Below are 14,662 nucleotides of genomic sequence, written 5' to 3'. Positions count from 1 at the left end.
TTGCATGCTGGGTATTAGAGTCCTTTATTAAACTTAGCAAATTGTTAAACAAAAACTACATTACCCAACATGCATTGGGAGACACTTGGCACGAAAAAAAACGTTGTTTTCAAAGCACAGACCAGGTAAGAGTGACTATAGAAACACGGTGTTTGGAATGTAGGGACAATTGACAACAATGCAGGTGTTACAATAACGAAGGACACTCTTTGGAATTCAGTTCAGCAGAACTACAACTCCCGACAGTCTCTGCCATTAGGGCTGGAGATCAAAGAGCCCAGGGCAGGAAGGGTGGGGTTGTTGTCTGAACAAGAGAATAACTGCGAGTGGAAGAGCGGCCTCACATTCCTGCCTCAGGTAAGTAGAACAGGACTAATGGGCAGGCCCTTGCCACTGAGGAGAATGGAATTCCTCCCACAGAGACACTCCCCGCATCACGTGACCGCTCCGCTCTCCAGCAGGAATCGGCCCCTGGGATAATCACGTGATCCAGTGACGTCAGGTTGGGAGAGACAGGAAGTGGGATGCAGAGGTAGCGCCGGAGCCAGAGACAGATTTTGAGTAGCCGGACACCGACTCCCTAAAGGTGAGGGACACGTCTGCTCTTCCTCCTCCCTTGTGTATTCTCACACGATTCCTTCTATGTCATTCTCCTTCTGTCTGTCTCACATCTCTCACTCCCCTTTCCTCATACATGGTCTCTGTGGTTCCTCTCCCTTCTTTCCTTTCCCTTCTTTTCCCTTTCCATTCTCTTTCCATTCTTTCCTTTGCTTTTCCCTCTTTCCATTCCTCTTCCATTTCAATTCCAGCCCGTGTGTGTACGCTCTCCTGCCCCGAACCCCGACTCACACAAACACCCCTAGATCTTCTTTCTTTTTGCACTCGCCCCCATTCATTCTGTTTCCCCTGCTCATCTACCCCTCCCCCCCTTGTGCCAATGCCCACCTACCCCTCCTCACTCTCCCTGTGCCTCTGGCCACATAACCCCCTTTATCTCTTGTTCCACTGCCCACCTACCCCTCCTCACTCTCTCCCACCCTCTTCCTCTGCCACTTACCCCACCTCAGCCTTTTTTACCTCTGTCCACTGGACCCTCCTAATCCTTTCCTCTCCGTTGCCCTCTTTGCCTCTACCCACCTCCCCCCCTCCCTTTGACTCTGTGCACCTACTCAATTTAGACCTTTTCCCCATTCCCCCCTTTGCCTACTTCGGCCCCTTACTCTCTTGCCCCTGCAGTGTACACTTACCTCCCCTTATTCTTACACCCTCTTTGCCTGTGACCTCTATAACTACCCTGTTTTCTTTCTGCACCTCTTCCTTCTCTTTCTCCCCCTATAAATCTACCCCATACTATTAACTCTTTAACTACTGCTGCTACCCTCATATACAGGTAACACTTTCATTGCTGCTTCCCTTTAGCCATGTTTGTTCTCCCTTTGCCAATATGGCTTCTTTCCCATCACCCTTTGCTTCTACCCTCTAAATCATCCACTTACCTTCCCTGTTGCTTTCCCCTTGCCTCTACCCTCCCTTGCTGTTCATTTTTTTTAAAGCCAGTGCCTGTTCTTCCTTCTCTCCATGGCCACTGAGCGTATGAAGGGCCCAGTGCAATGTCGTCTGGCACTTCCAGAGATGAATAAACATGATTTCTAGTGAGCAGTGCAGCAGGCTGGTATACAGAGCGCTGCCTATCAGTAGCTGCTCCGTAGGGCAGGGTTTCTGATAACAGAGAAGTGTATGTGACGTGTAGTTGTACATGCAGGTCTCACCAAGCTGGGCGCTTTCCTTCATGTAAAGGAATTTCATGTACAGACCTGCCACTATCTCTCGCTAGATCACTCAGGGGCAATTAGACGTGTGCTTGCAGTCTGTGCTGTGCGGCTGGGGATATATTATTTGTGTATTTCTTGCTACATTCCTGTAAGAAGTAAACACATCTGTTTGGCTTTAATATTCACTGTTAAAGGGGTGGTTATGTTAACCTTAAGTATGTTTTAGAGTGAACAATTCGAAGCAACATTTCAGTTGGTTTTCAATATTTATTTTTTTATAGTTTCTAAATTATATGTATGCCTTCTTCTTTGGACTCTTTCCATCTTTCAAATGGGGGTCACTGACCCCATCTGAAAGCAAATGCTCTGTAAGGCATATAATCAATACATTTTATTGCTCATCTTTCCATTCAGGCCTCTCCTATTCATATCCCAGTCTCTTATTCAAATCAATGTGTGGTTGCTAGGGTCATTTGGACCCCAGCAACTGGATTACTGACATTGCAAACTGGAGAGCTGCTGAATAAAAAAACACATATCTCTGGATCCCATAGATCACTAGCAGGTTATTCCAGGAGGACCTGTATAGAGGAATACATGCAATAGTTAATAACATTAAGCTGGTGTGAAAAGGGTTAATGATTGGACATGGACAGAGCTGCATTGCTAAGGAGACTGGTTGTGCCAACATAACTGCGGAGCACAATGGCAGTTGCCTTTGGACGCTGGCAGTTGGATGGCACCGTGATTGTTTCCAGTGGTGCAGCCGTTCTGTTTAATTCCCCCCCTCGTGGTGCCGGGATTCTCCCCACTAAACAACAGATTGTTGTGACTCTGTCTGTGCAGAACTCGGTTCCTCTTTATTCCAGAAAGACGGGCATGTGGCTTACGGGCAGAAATCCAGGAGTTTCTGTTCAGCCGTTAGATCATCGGTCCTGGGATTGAGAGAGGGAACTGAAAACAAGTTTTCATGAGTCAGAACTGACAGTCATTTTATTCTGCTCAGGAGCGAGGGGTCAGTTTTCGCTATGAACACTCGTTCGTGTTTCCTAAAAATACTTTTTTTTGTTTTTTTTGTTTTAATCCCCTAAAATGCTTTCTGGTTACCGCAGGGTGCACCAATAGACACTGCCCTTCCCTATATCAGTTCCTTCTCTACTTTTATTAGTTTCCCCTTTTCACAGTCTTTCTGACTGAACTTTATTATATTTTCTTTTATTGTGGTTGTAAAATTCTATTACTAGAAAGCAGTGCCAAGCAGAGACAAGGACTCAGAGATCCTACTGTCCTCGAGCAGGACAGAGCTTTGGACACTGCCATTCCCAAGTATTGAACCCCATTCATATTAGAATACATAAGCCACATAAAGTGCAACCCAGGACATAAGTAGCAGATCACACAGGGCTCTTTGTTCAGCTGTGTGTGCGCAGTTTTACTGGGGGGGTGGGTATTGATAATATATTTTTTTTATATTATCCCCCGTTACAGGGTATTGATACAAGGCCAGTGACTATCTGGGCTTTTTTAGGGATCTGTTTACAGTTAGTGTGTGCTACACTTCCATGCCACCCACTATAACTCATGCCAGGGGGTTAAAGCATGGTTTGCACAAACTTCCCCTTATCTCAGTGGCCAGTTCGGGGTGATCCTCGTCCGTCATTGGCCCGTTAGGGGGATCCTCGTCCGTTATTGGGTTAAAGCATGGTTTGCACAAACTTCCCCTTATCTCAGTGGCCCGTCAGGAGGATCCTGCCTGTCAGTGGCCTGTCGGGGATCCTCCCTGTCAGTGGCCCGTCGGGGGATCCTCGCCCGTCAGTGGCCAGTCAGGGAGATCCTCGCCCGTCAGTGGCCCGTTAGGAGGATCCTCGTCAGTCAGGGGGATCCTCACCCTTCAGTGGCCCGTCAGGGGGACCCTCGTCCGTCAGTGGCTCATCAGGGGGAATCTCACCGATCAGTGGCCCGTCAGGGGGATCCTCTCCAGTCAGTGGTTCGTCAGGAGGATCCTCGTCCGTCAGTGGCCAGTCAGGGGGATCCGCGCCCGCCATTGGCCTGTCAGGGGGACCCTCACCCGTAAGTGGCCCATCGGGGAATCTCACCCATCAGTGGCCTGTCAGGGGGATCCTCTCCAGTCAGTGGCCCGTCAGGAGGATCCTCGCCCGTCAGGGGGATCCTCGCCCTTTCAGTGGCCAGTCAGGGGGATCCTCGTCCGTCAGTGGCCTGGCAGGGGACTCCTTGTCCGTCAGGGGGATCCTCCGCCCGTCAGTGGCCCGTTCCAGTTAGCAACATTTTTTCTAATTAGTCTATGCAAGCTCTGTATAATGGTATTTGTCACTGATATGAAGCTGTTCTCCTATTGTATTATATGGTGTCATTGAGTGGGTGTATGGGAGTTCTGTGTGTGCCACTGCTTCCCACAAAGAATGCAGTTTGCCCTGTTATTTGCCCACTTGCTGTTTGCCGGAAATGCCAGTGTTCGCTGGGATATCTAATTCAGCTCCACTGTATTCCCAGTGTGGTCTGTGGCTCTTATGATGCAGGTTTATTAGGGTATCTCAGTGATGGAAGGACCTGGAATAAACAAAACCCCATTTATTTTAACCAAGGCTGAGCCTCTCTGGCTGTTATAGATCTCCAGCTTCTAGCAGCGATGCAAGGAAAGTCTAAAGGTGGCCACACGGGCAGATAAAGCTGCAGTCGTTTGGACCAATTTGACACCTTATCTGCCCGTGTATGGGGGCTTCCAACGGGTCTTCCTGATCAATATCTAGGCACGATATCGATCAGGAAGGTTTGATTTTTACCCGACTGACCCGTCGGAGCCCCTTGGTGTACCGTAATTCGATCGTTCGACCATATGGCCGAACTTTCGAATTACCCCCGATATAGCCATGCCGTTAGTGGCATATTGGGGAAAGATCCGCAGAACTATTATATAGCATCAACAATATTCAACGCCGACAGTCCATTTTGAGAAGTTATTTGTAGGGTGAAGTAGAGATACTTTACTTTTCTCCTGTACAGATATGGGATCTGTTATCCCGAAACCTATTATTCAGAAAGTTCTGAATTACGGGGATGGCTGTCTCCCATTATAAACAAACTATCCAAATGATTAAAAATGATTGAGTAATAAAAAGGAGCAATAACAATACATTTATAGCCTTACAGAGAATTTGTTTTTTTTAGATGGGGTCAGAGACTCCCATTTGAAAGCTGGGAAAAGAAGAAAAAAGCAATAATTAAAAAAAAAAAAACTATAAGAAATAATGCAGACCAACACTTCTTTGTCCTTCTTAGATCAGTTTTGGGAAAATAAATGAAGATGATTATTTTATACATAGATACAAACAATTAAAAAAAACATGTGACACTGCAGTTCTCCTTTAACAAAGTCCTTGAATATGGATTTTTATTTCCTCCAGATGTGGAAATCCGCCGCCGGGCACTCTCTCTCCATCTCCACAGATGAGACAGACGACTGGGAGACAGATCCAGATTTTGTGGTAAGTAGAAAGGCCTATAGGGTGGGATCATCCCTTGGAATGAGCAGCATGCTGGGCGGCCATCTTTGAAATGGCCTTAGGGCTGACTTTATCTTGTTAGCTGCCCTAGGCCAATCTGTTGTGCCAATTAGCCCCAAACCCTGCTTCACATGTGTATTTACAGAAATGAATGATTAATCCCCTTGCAGTGGTGTAACTAGAGTGCGCAATAAAGAGGTGTCAGGCACGCTCCGTTCCCCATCCTACCGCCTTATTCCCGCCCCACCCACGTTCCTCACAGACTCCGCCCATGTCCCACCCGACTCCACCCATGTCCCGCCTGAGTCAGACCACCTCCTGGCCGACTTGCTTCACCCTTACTTGTCAGCCTCCTTAAATCAAAGCATAAGAACTCCGCCCAGGTAAATTGTATTCATTATTTCAAAATAGGGGTTTTCACCTCTCTGGGACTAGGCCTGTGTTGCCTTTCCACTATCCCGAGCCTGCTTGGGGTATAAAGGTGCACATGTGCTGAGAAGGGTGGGGTTCTGCTGTAGAACCCCTGCTTTTATGTTTTCCCAGATTTTATGTTGTTTTTCCATAGTCCCTTCATGTTCTAATGCATTCCGATAGGAGTATTTCCCCGGGTTTTAAGTTGCAAGTTTTGTTTTCCCGAATTTATCACCCTTCTCCCTTGTCAATCACTCTTTTTTTTTTTAAGCAAAAACCCTTTTACTTTTAGTGTTTAGACTTTTGAAACGTATGACATGCTGCACATTCTGCAGGAACCTGCAAGAAGGTTTAAGGGACCGAGGCACAAGACTCAGTCCAGAGAGGCAGGAGTAAGGGACCGTGGTACTTCCTAATTACGTGTCCATAAAACACTTCCCTTATTTTACATTTTCCCGGATTTTAAGTTTTTTTTTTTTTCTCCACGGTCCCTTGAAAAATGTTAAACCGGGGTTTCTACTGTATCTGCTAAATCAGTCTCTGGGTCCCCTGCTGTTACAGATCTGGTCATTCGTAGTCTCTAGTGATGTGTGGGCCGGCCTGATACCCGCGGGTCGGGTGAGTTCCGGCTGACTTTGCACGCTGCTTTCAGGGGCAGGTTGAGCTCTTCTGACTGCTCTCCCCGCCCGTGACCTTCCAAATGCCGGTTTCCGACTTCCAAGTTGAGCCTCTCGCCCGCCCCTTTTGTGACGTCATCTTTGCCGCGGGTCTATAAGAGGAATTCGGGCGAGTGGCGTGCGGGTCAGGAGAAGCCTGATCTGCACATCGCTAGTAGTCACAGTAAGGTGGCCATACACACACCGATATTGTCGTACAAAACTAATTTTTGTACGATATTCAGGGTGTGTATGATGGGAGACAATTCGGTGGGTATAGGCAGAAGACTTTGGTCAGCTCGTTGATTGATCCAGGCAGAAAATTTTGATTGGGCGTCTTTGAAGGCCACTGTTTAGTGCTGAATCGTCAGGGACAGGCAGAATTCTATTGTTTCTACCAGTATATCTGACCATTCAGCTCTACACGTGTGTATTAAAACCAACAATCTTTCCTGGAAACATCTTTTCCAAGAAAGATCGTAATTGTTATGTCTATTTCCTCCTTTAGTCTTTGTAGTAGTCAGAAACTTTTACAGAAAGATGGAGACTAATGCTTTTTCCCCCCCTCTTTTTTTTGGACAGAATGATATAGATGAGAAAGAACAGAGATGGGGAGCAAAAACCGTGACGGGGTCTGGACATCAAGAACACATCAAGTAAATCATGCGCTATAGAGCTGTCAGTTATTGCTAAAATCTACTTCTCAGGCACACACTATTCTTAGACATTAAGAGTGAAGGAATAGAAAAAAAAAAAAACTTCGAATTTCAAATGTTTTTTTTGGCTACTTTGACCATCGAATTGGTTACTTCGACCTTCGACTTCGAATCAAACGAACTAAAAATCGTTCGACCATTCGATAATCGAATTACACCACCTAAAACCAACCAAGGTGCAATGTTAGCCTATGGTTAAGGTCCCCATAGGCTTCCTAGCAATTTTTTGGTAGAAGAAAAATCGTTAGATCGATGGATTAAAATCCTTCGAATCGAACAATTCGAAGGATTTAATCGTTCAATCAAACTATTTGCGGTAAATCCTTTGACTTCGATAGTCGAAGGATTTACATTCGGCAGTCGAATATCGAGAGTTAATTAACCCTTGATATTCGACCCTATGTAAATCTGCCCCTAAATATATTGGGCAATAATATTACAAGAATCCATTGGTGGATAACTAAAGCCTACATCTTAAGCTTTCCTAATGATTTTTTAATCAAGCTGCTGTACATGAGAAGTACACACCTGTGGCTAAAAATGCCATTTTTATATACTGAACTTATTGCACCAGCCTAAAGTTTCAGCTTGTCAATAGCAGCAATGATCCAGGACTTCAAACTTGTCACAGGGGGTCACCATCTTGGAAAGTGTCTGTGACACTCACATGCTCAGTGGGCTCTGAGCAGCTGTTGAGAAGCTAAGCTTAGGGGTCGTCACTTATTATCCAGCAGAAAATGAGGTTGGTCTGTAATATAAGCTGATGCTAAAGGGCTGAATATTACATTCTGATGCTAATTGCACTGGTTTCTATACTGCCATGTAGTAATTATCTGTATTAATTACTAATCAGCCTTATATTGTGACATTTCTATTCTATGTGTACTGTATATTGTGAGTGGGTCCCTAAACTAAGGAAATGACAGCAGCACAGAGCATGTGCAGTGAATCAGCAGAAAAGAAGATGGGGAGCTACTGGGGCATCTTTAGAGACACAGATCTTTACTACTAAAGGGCTCTGGTTGCCTTGGGCTGGTACAGAAGCTGTACAAAACATAATGTACAACATTTCTAGCTACTTCTTTAGTTAAGCTTTAGTTCTCCTTTTAAACATTACTCTTCCCCATTTAATCACCTTGTGTAATTCACCTATTGGGCCCCAGATTATATGTACATTTCTTATAATAAATATCAGAGATTACAGCTCTGCTGCTTCTGTGTTCCAGTCTCCTGATGCCCAAAACTAGGCAGATATGATATGATGTGCTCAGTATTCTGTAGGGGGGTTGCCCTGCAGGAACCCAGAAAGTAGAGGGGATTGTGATTGCTGGCTGTTATTAGTGTGTATGTTTAATTGATCATTCAAGCTGGACATGCATCCCACCACCATACAGCACAGGCACCTAACAGATGTAAAATGAAAAATATTACAACTTAAATTGGGGCCTATGAAGCTCCTATACCCAGAGAGGATCATGGCTTGCTAAGTGCATTATTGGGTCACTGGCTAGTGTTTCATTTTTGTATTGCACAGATACAGATATTTAGGGAGCACTGTTCACACTTCGCCGGTGCTGTTCCTAGACGTACAGCCACGTCATCATAATGTGAAATACTCAAAGGAAAGTCCTAGCACTTCACCATTTCTTGCTGTGCAATTATTCCTTTATTAAGCCAGATTTGCCACACAAAGTATGCAACAACGTTCTGGGGGAGGGGGGTCTACAACTCCCTGACGAAAAGAGTTGTAAACCCCCCCCAAAACATTGCTCTGTACGTTGCAAAACGGGAATAATAAAGGAATAATTGCACACCAAGAAGTGTTGAAATGCATTTTTTTATTGCAGCAGTAGTTAGAGCTCAGAGGAAGAAGTAACTACCCAAGAAGGACAGCCTCTCTCCCATATCATCAATACTCAAGTGAACAGTCTATGGAGTAGGGATGCACCAAATCCACTTTTTTGGATTCGGCTGAAGCCCTGAATCCTTCGCGAAAGATATGACCGCATACCAAACCGAATCCTAAATTGCATATGCAAATTAGGGGTGGGAAGGGGAAAACATTTTTTACTTCCTTGTTTTGTGACAAAAAGTCATGCGATTTCCCTCCCCGACTGAATAAGAATCCTGCTGAGAAAGGCAGAATCCGGGCCGAATCCGGAACCGAATCCTGGATCTGATGCATCACTACTATGGAGAACTCAGTGGCGGAACTACCGGAGGAGCAGGGGGTGCGAGCGGGCCAGGGCCCGCACCCCCTCAGGGCCCCCCGGCAGCTCACCCACCACTGTCAAATGCGGCCGAACGGAGGGGGGGAGGGGCCCGGCTGCGCCTCACGCACCAGGGCCCGCCCCCCTCTTGTGACGCTACTGGGAGAAATGGCTACTTTTCCAGTGGTTACATGTTTACATTGATGCTGACCTGTGTGTGGTTCTTTTCAGTATTCATCAATTGCGGCAGAATGTGTCGCATGAACATAAGGAAATAAAGGAGAAGGAGTTAGAGGTCGGGCCTAAAGCGTCTCACGGCTACGGCGGCAAGTTTGGTGTGGAGAAGGATCGCATGGATAGAGTGAGTGATTGAATAGACTGTAACACAATGGGTGGATTAGGGGATACTGTACGTATTGGCTGACGCGATACATTGTCACTTTGTTTGAAACAACCATTTAAATAAAATTCAAATAGTCTTCTTATTGGGACACCACTTCTTGTATGGAAATACTGTCTGTGTATTTTTTTTTTTCATTCATAAATATTGCTTGATGTGACTGGAGCATACTCTGGTTACAGATATTCATAACGGTTTAGTACCTTTGCCCAGTGGGGTAACTAGAGTGCGCCAGGCCCGCCTGCAAAATAAATCTTCAGAGGGGCCCAGTGCATTCCGATCCCCATCCTCCCTCCCGAAGTGTCTCTCCTGTTTAAATAAACCTGGGCCTCATTTGCTAAGTGCATGCCAGGGTGCAAAAAACTAGGTGCAAAAAACTAGGTGCAAATAGACATGTTTTTTGCTACCTGCCCTACTTAGCAAATCGGAAAGGGGTGTTTCTGTGCCAGAATGAGGCTCAAAGACTTGTGCTTCTCCTGTTAAAGCAGTGATTTATTCATGAGGTCTGGACAGGGGGCACCTCCTTGAAGACCTAGATTGAGTGTCATTCAGCCAGAGTAGGGCCTTAAACAGGCTTGCATTGTACTGACTGCTGTGGTTTGCATCTGGCTCTGGATTCAGCACAAGGCCACCCCTAAAAACCCATATGTTTTTTTTTTTATATATATATATATATATATATATATATATATATATATATATATATATATATATATATATATATATATATATATATATATATATATATATATATATATATATATATATATATATAAAATCACTCAACCAATTTATTTAAGACAGAGACAGTTTGTGCCTTAAGCTACTAAAAAAATGCCTTTCCCCTTTCAATAAAACAGGGATTGTTTGTCCATATATTGCAATTTATTTAAGCTGGGCAACTACTTCAAAGTCATCCCTGTCTGACGAGTCTTACAACTTTCATCTGATTCATTAAGAATTCTATTGCTTCATTATACATTTTACACAGGGATTAAGTTTTACCTGCAGCGTTAATAAATAATAAATAAATAAAAACTTACTTGCTTCTTTCAAGGGTAAAACTCCCAAACATGGCTGCCCTTTTATCGGCCAACACTGGGATCACCTGACTATAGCTGGAAAGGGTGGGAGCTATAACATGAAGCTGCCCACTTCTCCTGTATAAATTATAACAAACAAGGGAAAGTTGTGCTCACCACTAATTTTTAAAACCATTAAGACGGGGTGCAATGAGGCTGTGACCACAAAATACATATAGACAAATATAGACAAAGTCCTCTGCACTCAACCCATTATCAATATATTTAGGAAATTGAGAATTTTTTTGCCTTAAGCTACTAAAAATGACTTACCCTTTAAACACAACAGGGATTGTCCATATACTGCAGTATATTTAAGCTGGCCAACTACATCCCTGGTATGACCAGTCCTACACTCAACTTTTATTTGTTGGATCCTCTTAGGTAAGAGCAAAGTAGTTGATACTTGAGGCCCTCGTTGCTGTTAGTGAGCTCTTGAGCACTGTAGTGGTTGTGTTATCTGTGCTTGGGTTTTGTTGCTGTTCAGAGTCGGCAGTTGAAGAGACCCAGCACACGAGGTTGGTACCCTGCCAAGAAATGGTGACCGATTCAGAAGGCCAGCGAAGGAGCTGCCAGTGAATCTGTAGCATAATGAGCCTCCTGCCGTGCCAGTTTATCAGTCGGCACCATTCATTTGGCTTTGTGTGTGTAGGAAACAGGAAGCTCCCCTTCCAAGTCTGCTCTGGCAAATGAAACAGATTTCCCGCTGACTGTCTCCTTATGTGACTGTCATATACACTGCCAAGTCCTATCAGCTTTGTATTTAATAGCACCCACAGTGCTGACTGATCTCACTTTATACATTTAAAGGGACTTTACACTCATTATTTCACAGAAGGACATGGTTTATGTATTTTAATTCCCATTATTTAGCATTTTTTTGGTTAAAGGCGAAGTAAAGCTAAAATCACAGGGGCACACAGGGCGCGTCCTAGTGATCCTAATGGCTAACCTGCTACCCTGGCCCATACTTCTGTTTAAAAGCATGCAGACCGGGTGTACTTTCTTCTGAGCTCCGTGTCATCTAGTCATTTTCCCCGGAATTCTCTGCACCCCCCTATGCAATCGCATGTTTAGTGCAGAATGGGGTTTCGCAGTTTCAAGGGAAAGTACCCACTATTAATAATTGGGCATTGGCTTTCTCTTTCTTTGCTTTATTTCTGTTGCTTTTCTCATTTAGTCAGCTGTCGGCCATGAATATCAGACCAAGCTCTCCAAACACTGCTCACAGTCAGATTCCGCAAAAGGCTTCGGAGGAAAGTTTGGGGTTCAGACCGACAGAGTAGATCAGGTAAGCTCAAAATATCTCTGTACTCATACTGTGCTTAAAAAAATAGGTTTATTATATCATATTAAAATATATAACAATAACTCCACATGGAGCCCAACGCGTTTCATGTTTACCCAGCACTTAATCATAGGCAATCAACAGTACAGATTAAATGTGTATTATACAAATTGTACAAACTATAACCTTATAGATTATACAAAACATGTCACATCAAATGTAAAATTCATGCCTAATGGTAACCGCGTCTGTAAGTAAAAAATACAATACACTTCTCGTTTACGTAACCTGGTTAGAGTATCTCCTCCTCCTCCTGTACCTATTTTAACCTGTTCAATCATTGTACCGAGACATACTTTAAGTTCCTATTATTACATTCCTAGTGACAGTGGATCAGGTAAGCTCATGCCAATATCTGTTTCCTTTTTCTAGGTCAGGGTGGGTAGCTTGTGGTCATCCTGATATTAGATCCTTTATCTGGAAACCTATTATCCAGAAAGCTCCGGAACGGTCATCTCCCATAGACTCCATTTTATATAAATAATCCACATTTTTAAAAGTTGGATTATATATCGGCTAATTAAAATGTATTAATCAAGTACTTGAGCTACTGTAAGCGATATAAATGCAGATGACGCTCAAGTCATTACCATTTATCTTTATATATATATATATATATATATATATATATATATATATATATATATATATATATATATATATATATATATATATATATATATATATATATATATATAAATATTCACAAAGTACCTGCACTCCTTCCTCGTTGACGAGAGTGGGTGCTCGGTCAATCAGAGTATACAATGTTCAAAGTGGACCAGCACACCAAATCTTCAATCAAAAAAGGTTTATTTCAACATCACTCAAGTGTCCAACGTTTCGGCCCACATTAGGGCCTTTATCAAGGATAAGTGTAAGTGATCATGTGGGTGTTTAAATACAACAAAAGTGACGCCTACTTTTTTTGTATTTAAACACCCACATGATCACTTACACTTATCCTTGATAAAGGCCCTAATGTGGGCCGAAACGTTGGACACTTGAGTGATGTTGAAATTAACCTTTTTTGATTGAAGATTTGGTGTGCTGGTCCACTTTGAACATTATATAGAGATAGATAGATAGAGATATATAGATATAGATATATAGATATAGATATATAGAGATAGATATATAGAGATAGATATATAGAGATAGATATATAGAGATAGATATATAGAGAGATAGAGAGATAGATGTAAAAATAACGGCACTCACGAAAAAGTTGTCTTTGTTGCCTGGGTGCAATTCCACAAATCATATGAATCATCCAAGAAGGTAGCTGCACTCGCAGGACTTATAGTGGACAAAAGATGCTTTATTGCAGGTGAAGAAAAACTGATGTTTCGGCTGATACACCAGCCTTTTTCAAAGTGACCCAGAAATACAAACATCAAACTAAATACAAGGTATGGCGCGAAAGCCGAGTGACCCCCCAGGATGTGACGAAAAAGAAAAGCAAGAAAAAAAGGAAAATAAAACATCTACAATCTACATTGCAAAAATAACAAGCACATGAATAATATGTACCTCCAATACACCTCGTGAATTAAAACATGAGCACCTACTGAAAACTTTGTGTAACATCGTATCATTATTGTGTTTCACCGATGTTAAAAGCAAGTCTCTCCTACTTTAAGAGGAAGTCTTCAATTAGTGATTGTTAATATTGTAACATTTCTAGTTCGTGAATGAAACAATGTTACCTTAATACCCCCTACCTGGAGATCGTTGTGAAAACAGTGGATAAATCAATAAAAGTACACTTTGAATGCTTTCAGTTTGTCTGTGATACGCAACACTCGTACCTCGTACCTTCGTATCTACGTATACCCATTATAAGAGATCGGTGACCTGATACAACACTTTTGCATAATCTATGAACCAGTGTTACGAGCAAATAATTAATAGTTGCGCTGGGAGGATTAACCGACTTAGAGCTTAGTGTATATTTCATTCCTTGTCAAAACATAGATTATTACTTTCTTTGTACTACACACTATAACTTATAGTAACTGACTTTCGCTGTGAGATTGCAAACAACTCTTCTTTCGTACGCGAACAGTAAAAGATATATCAAATAATTTACGAGCGTTGCGTATCACAGACAAACTGAAAGCATTCAAAGTGAACTTTTATTGATTTATCCACGGTTTTCACAACGATCTCCAGGCAGGGGGGATTAAGGTAACATTGTTTCATTCACTAACTAGAAATGTTGAAATATTAACAATCACTAATTGAAGACTTCCCCTTAAAGTAGGAGAGACTTGATTTTAACATCGGTGAGACACAATAATGATACAAAGTTTTTAGTAGGTGCTCATGTTTTAATTCACAAGGTGCATTGGAGGTACATATTATTTATGTGTTTGTTATTTTTGCAATGTAGATTGTAGATGTTTTATTTCCCTTTTTTTCTTGCTTTTCTTTTTCTACACATCCTGGGGGGTCACTCGACTTTCGCGCCATACCTTGTATTTAGTTTGATATTTGTGTTTCCGGGTCACTTTGAAAAAGGCTGGTTTATCAGCTGAAACGTC

General features: G+C 42.9%; 1 protein-coding gene across 5 annotated transcripts in view; it reads left to right on the top strand.

Annotated features, from left to right (window-relative positions):
- The window catches only part of cttn.S (cortactin S homeolog), a 77,761-nt gene that overhangs the window by 47,332 nt on the left and 15,767 nt on the right, over nucleotides 1–14,662 (top strand). For 2 of the 5 annotated variants that reach the window (XM_041591264.1, XM_041591265.1), the window contains exons 1-5: nucleotides 443–586; nucleotides 5,195–5,275; nucleotides 6,943–7,016; nucleotides 9,518–9,647; nucleotides 11,949–12,059. In XM_041591264.1, coding sequence (XP_041447198.1) covers nucleotides 5,195–5,275; nucleotides 6,943–7,016; nucleotides 9,518–9,647; nucleotides 11,949–12,059 — 396 coding nt within the window. In that variant the 5' untranslated portion in view covers nucleotides 443–586. 5 annotated transcript variants of the gene reach the window in all.

The sequence above is a fragment of the Xenopus laevis genome, chromosome 4S (assembly GCF_017654675.1).
Source record: "Xenopus laevis strain J_2021 chromosome 4S, Xenopus_laevis_v10.1, whole genome shotgun sequence".
Lineage (NCBI taxonomy): Eukaryota > Metazoa > Chordata > Amphibia > Anura > Pipidae > Xenopus > Xenopus laevis.
This window is presented reverse-complemented; position numbering and strand designations above follow the sequence as displayed.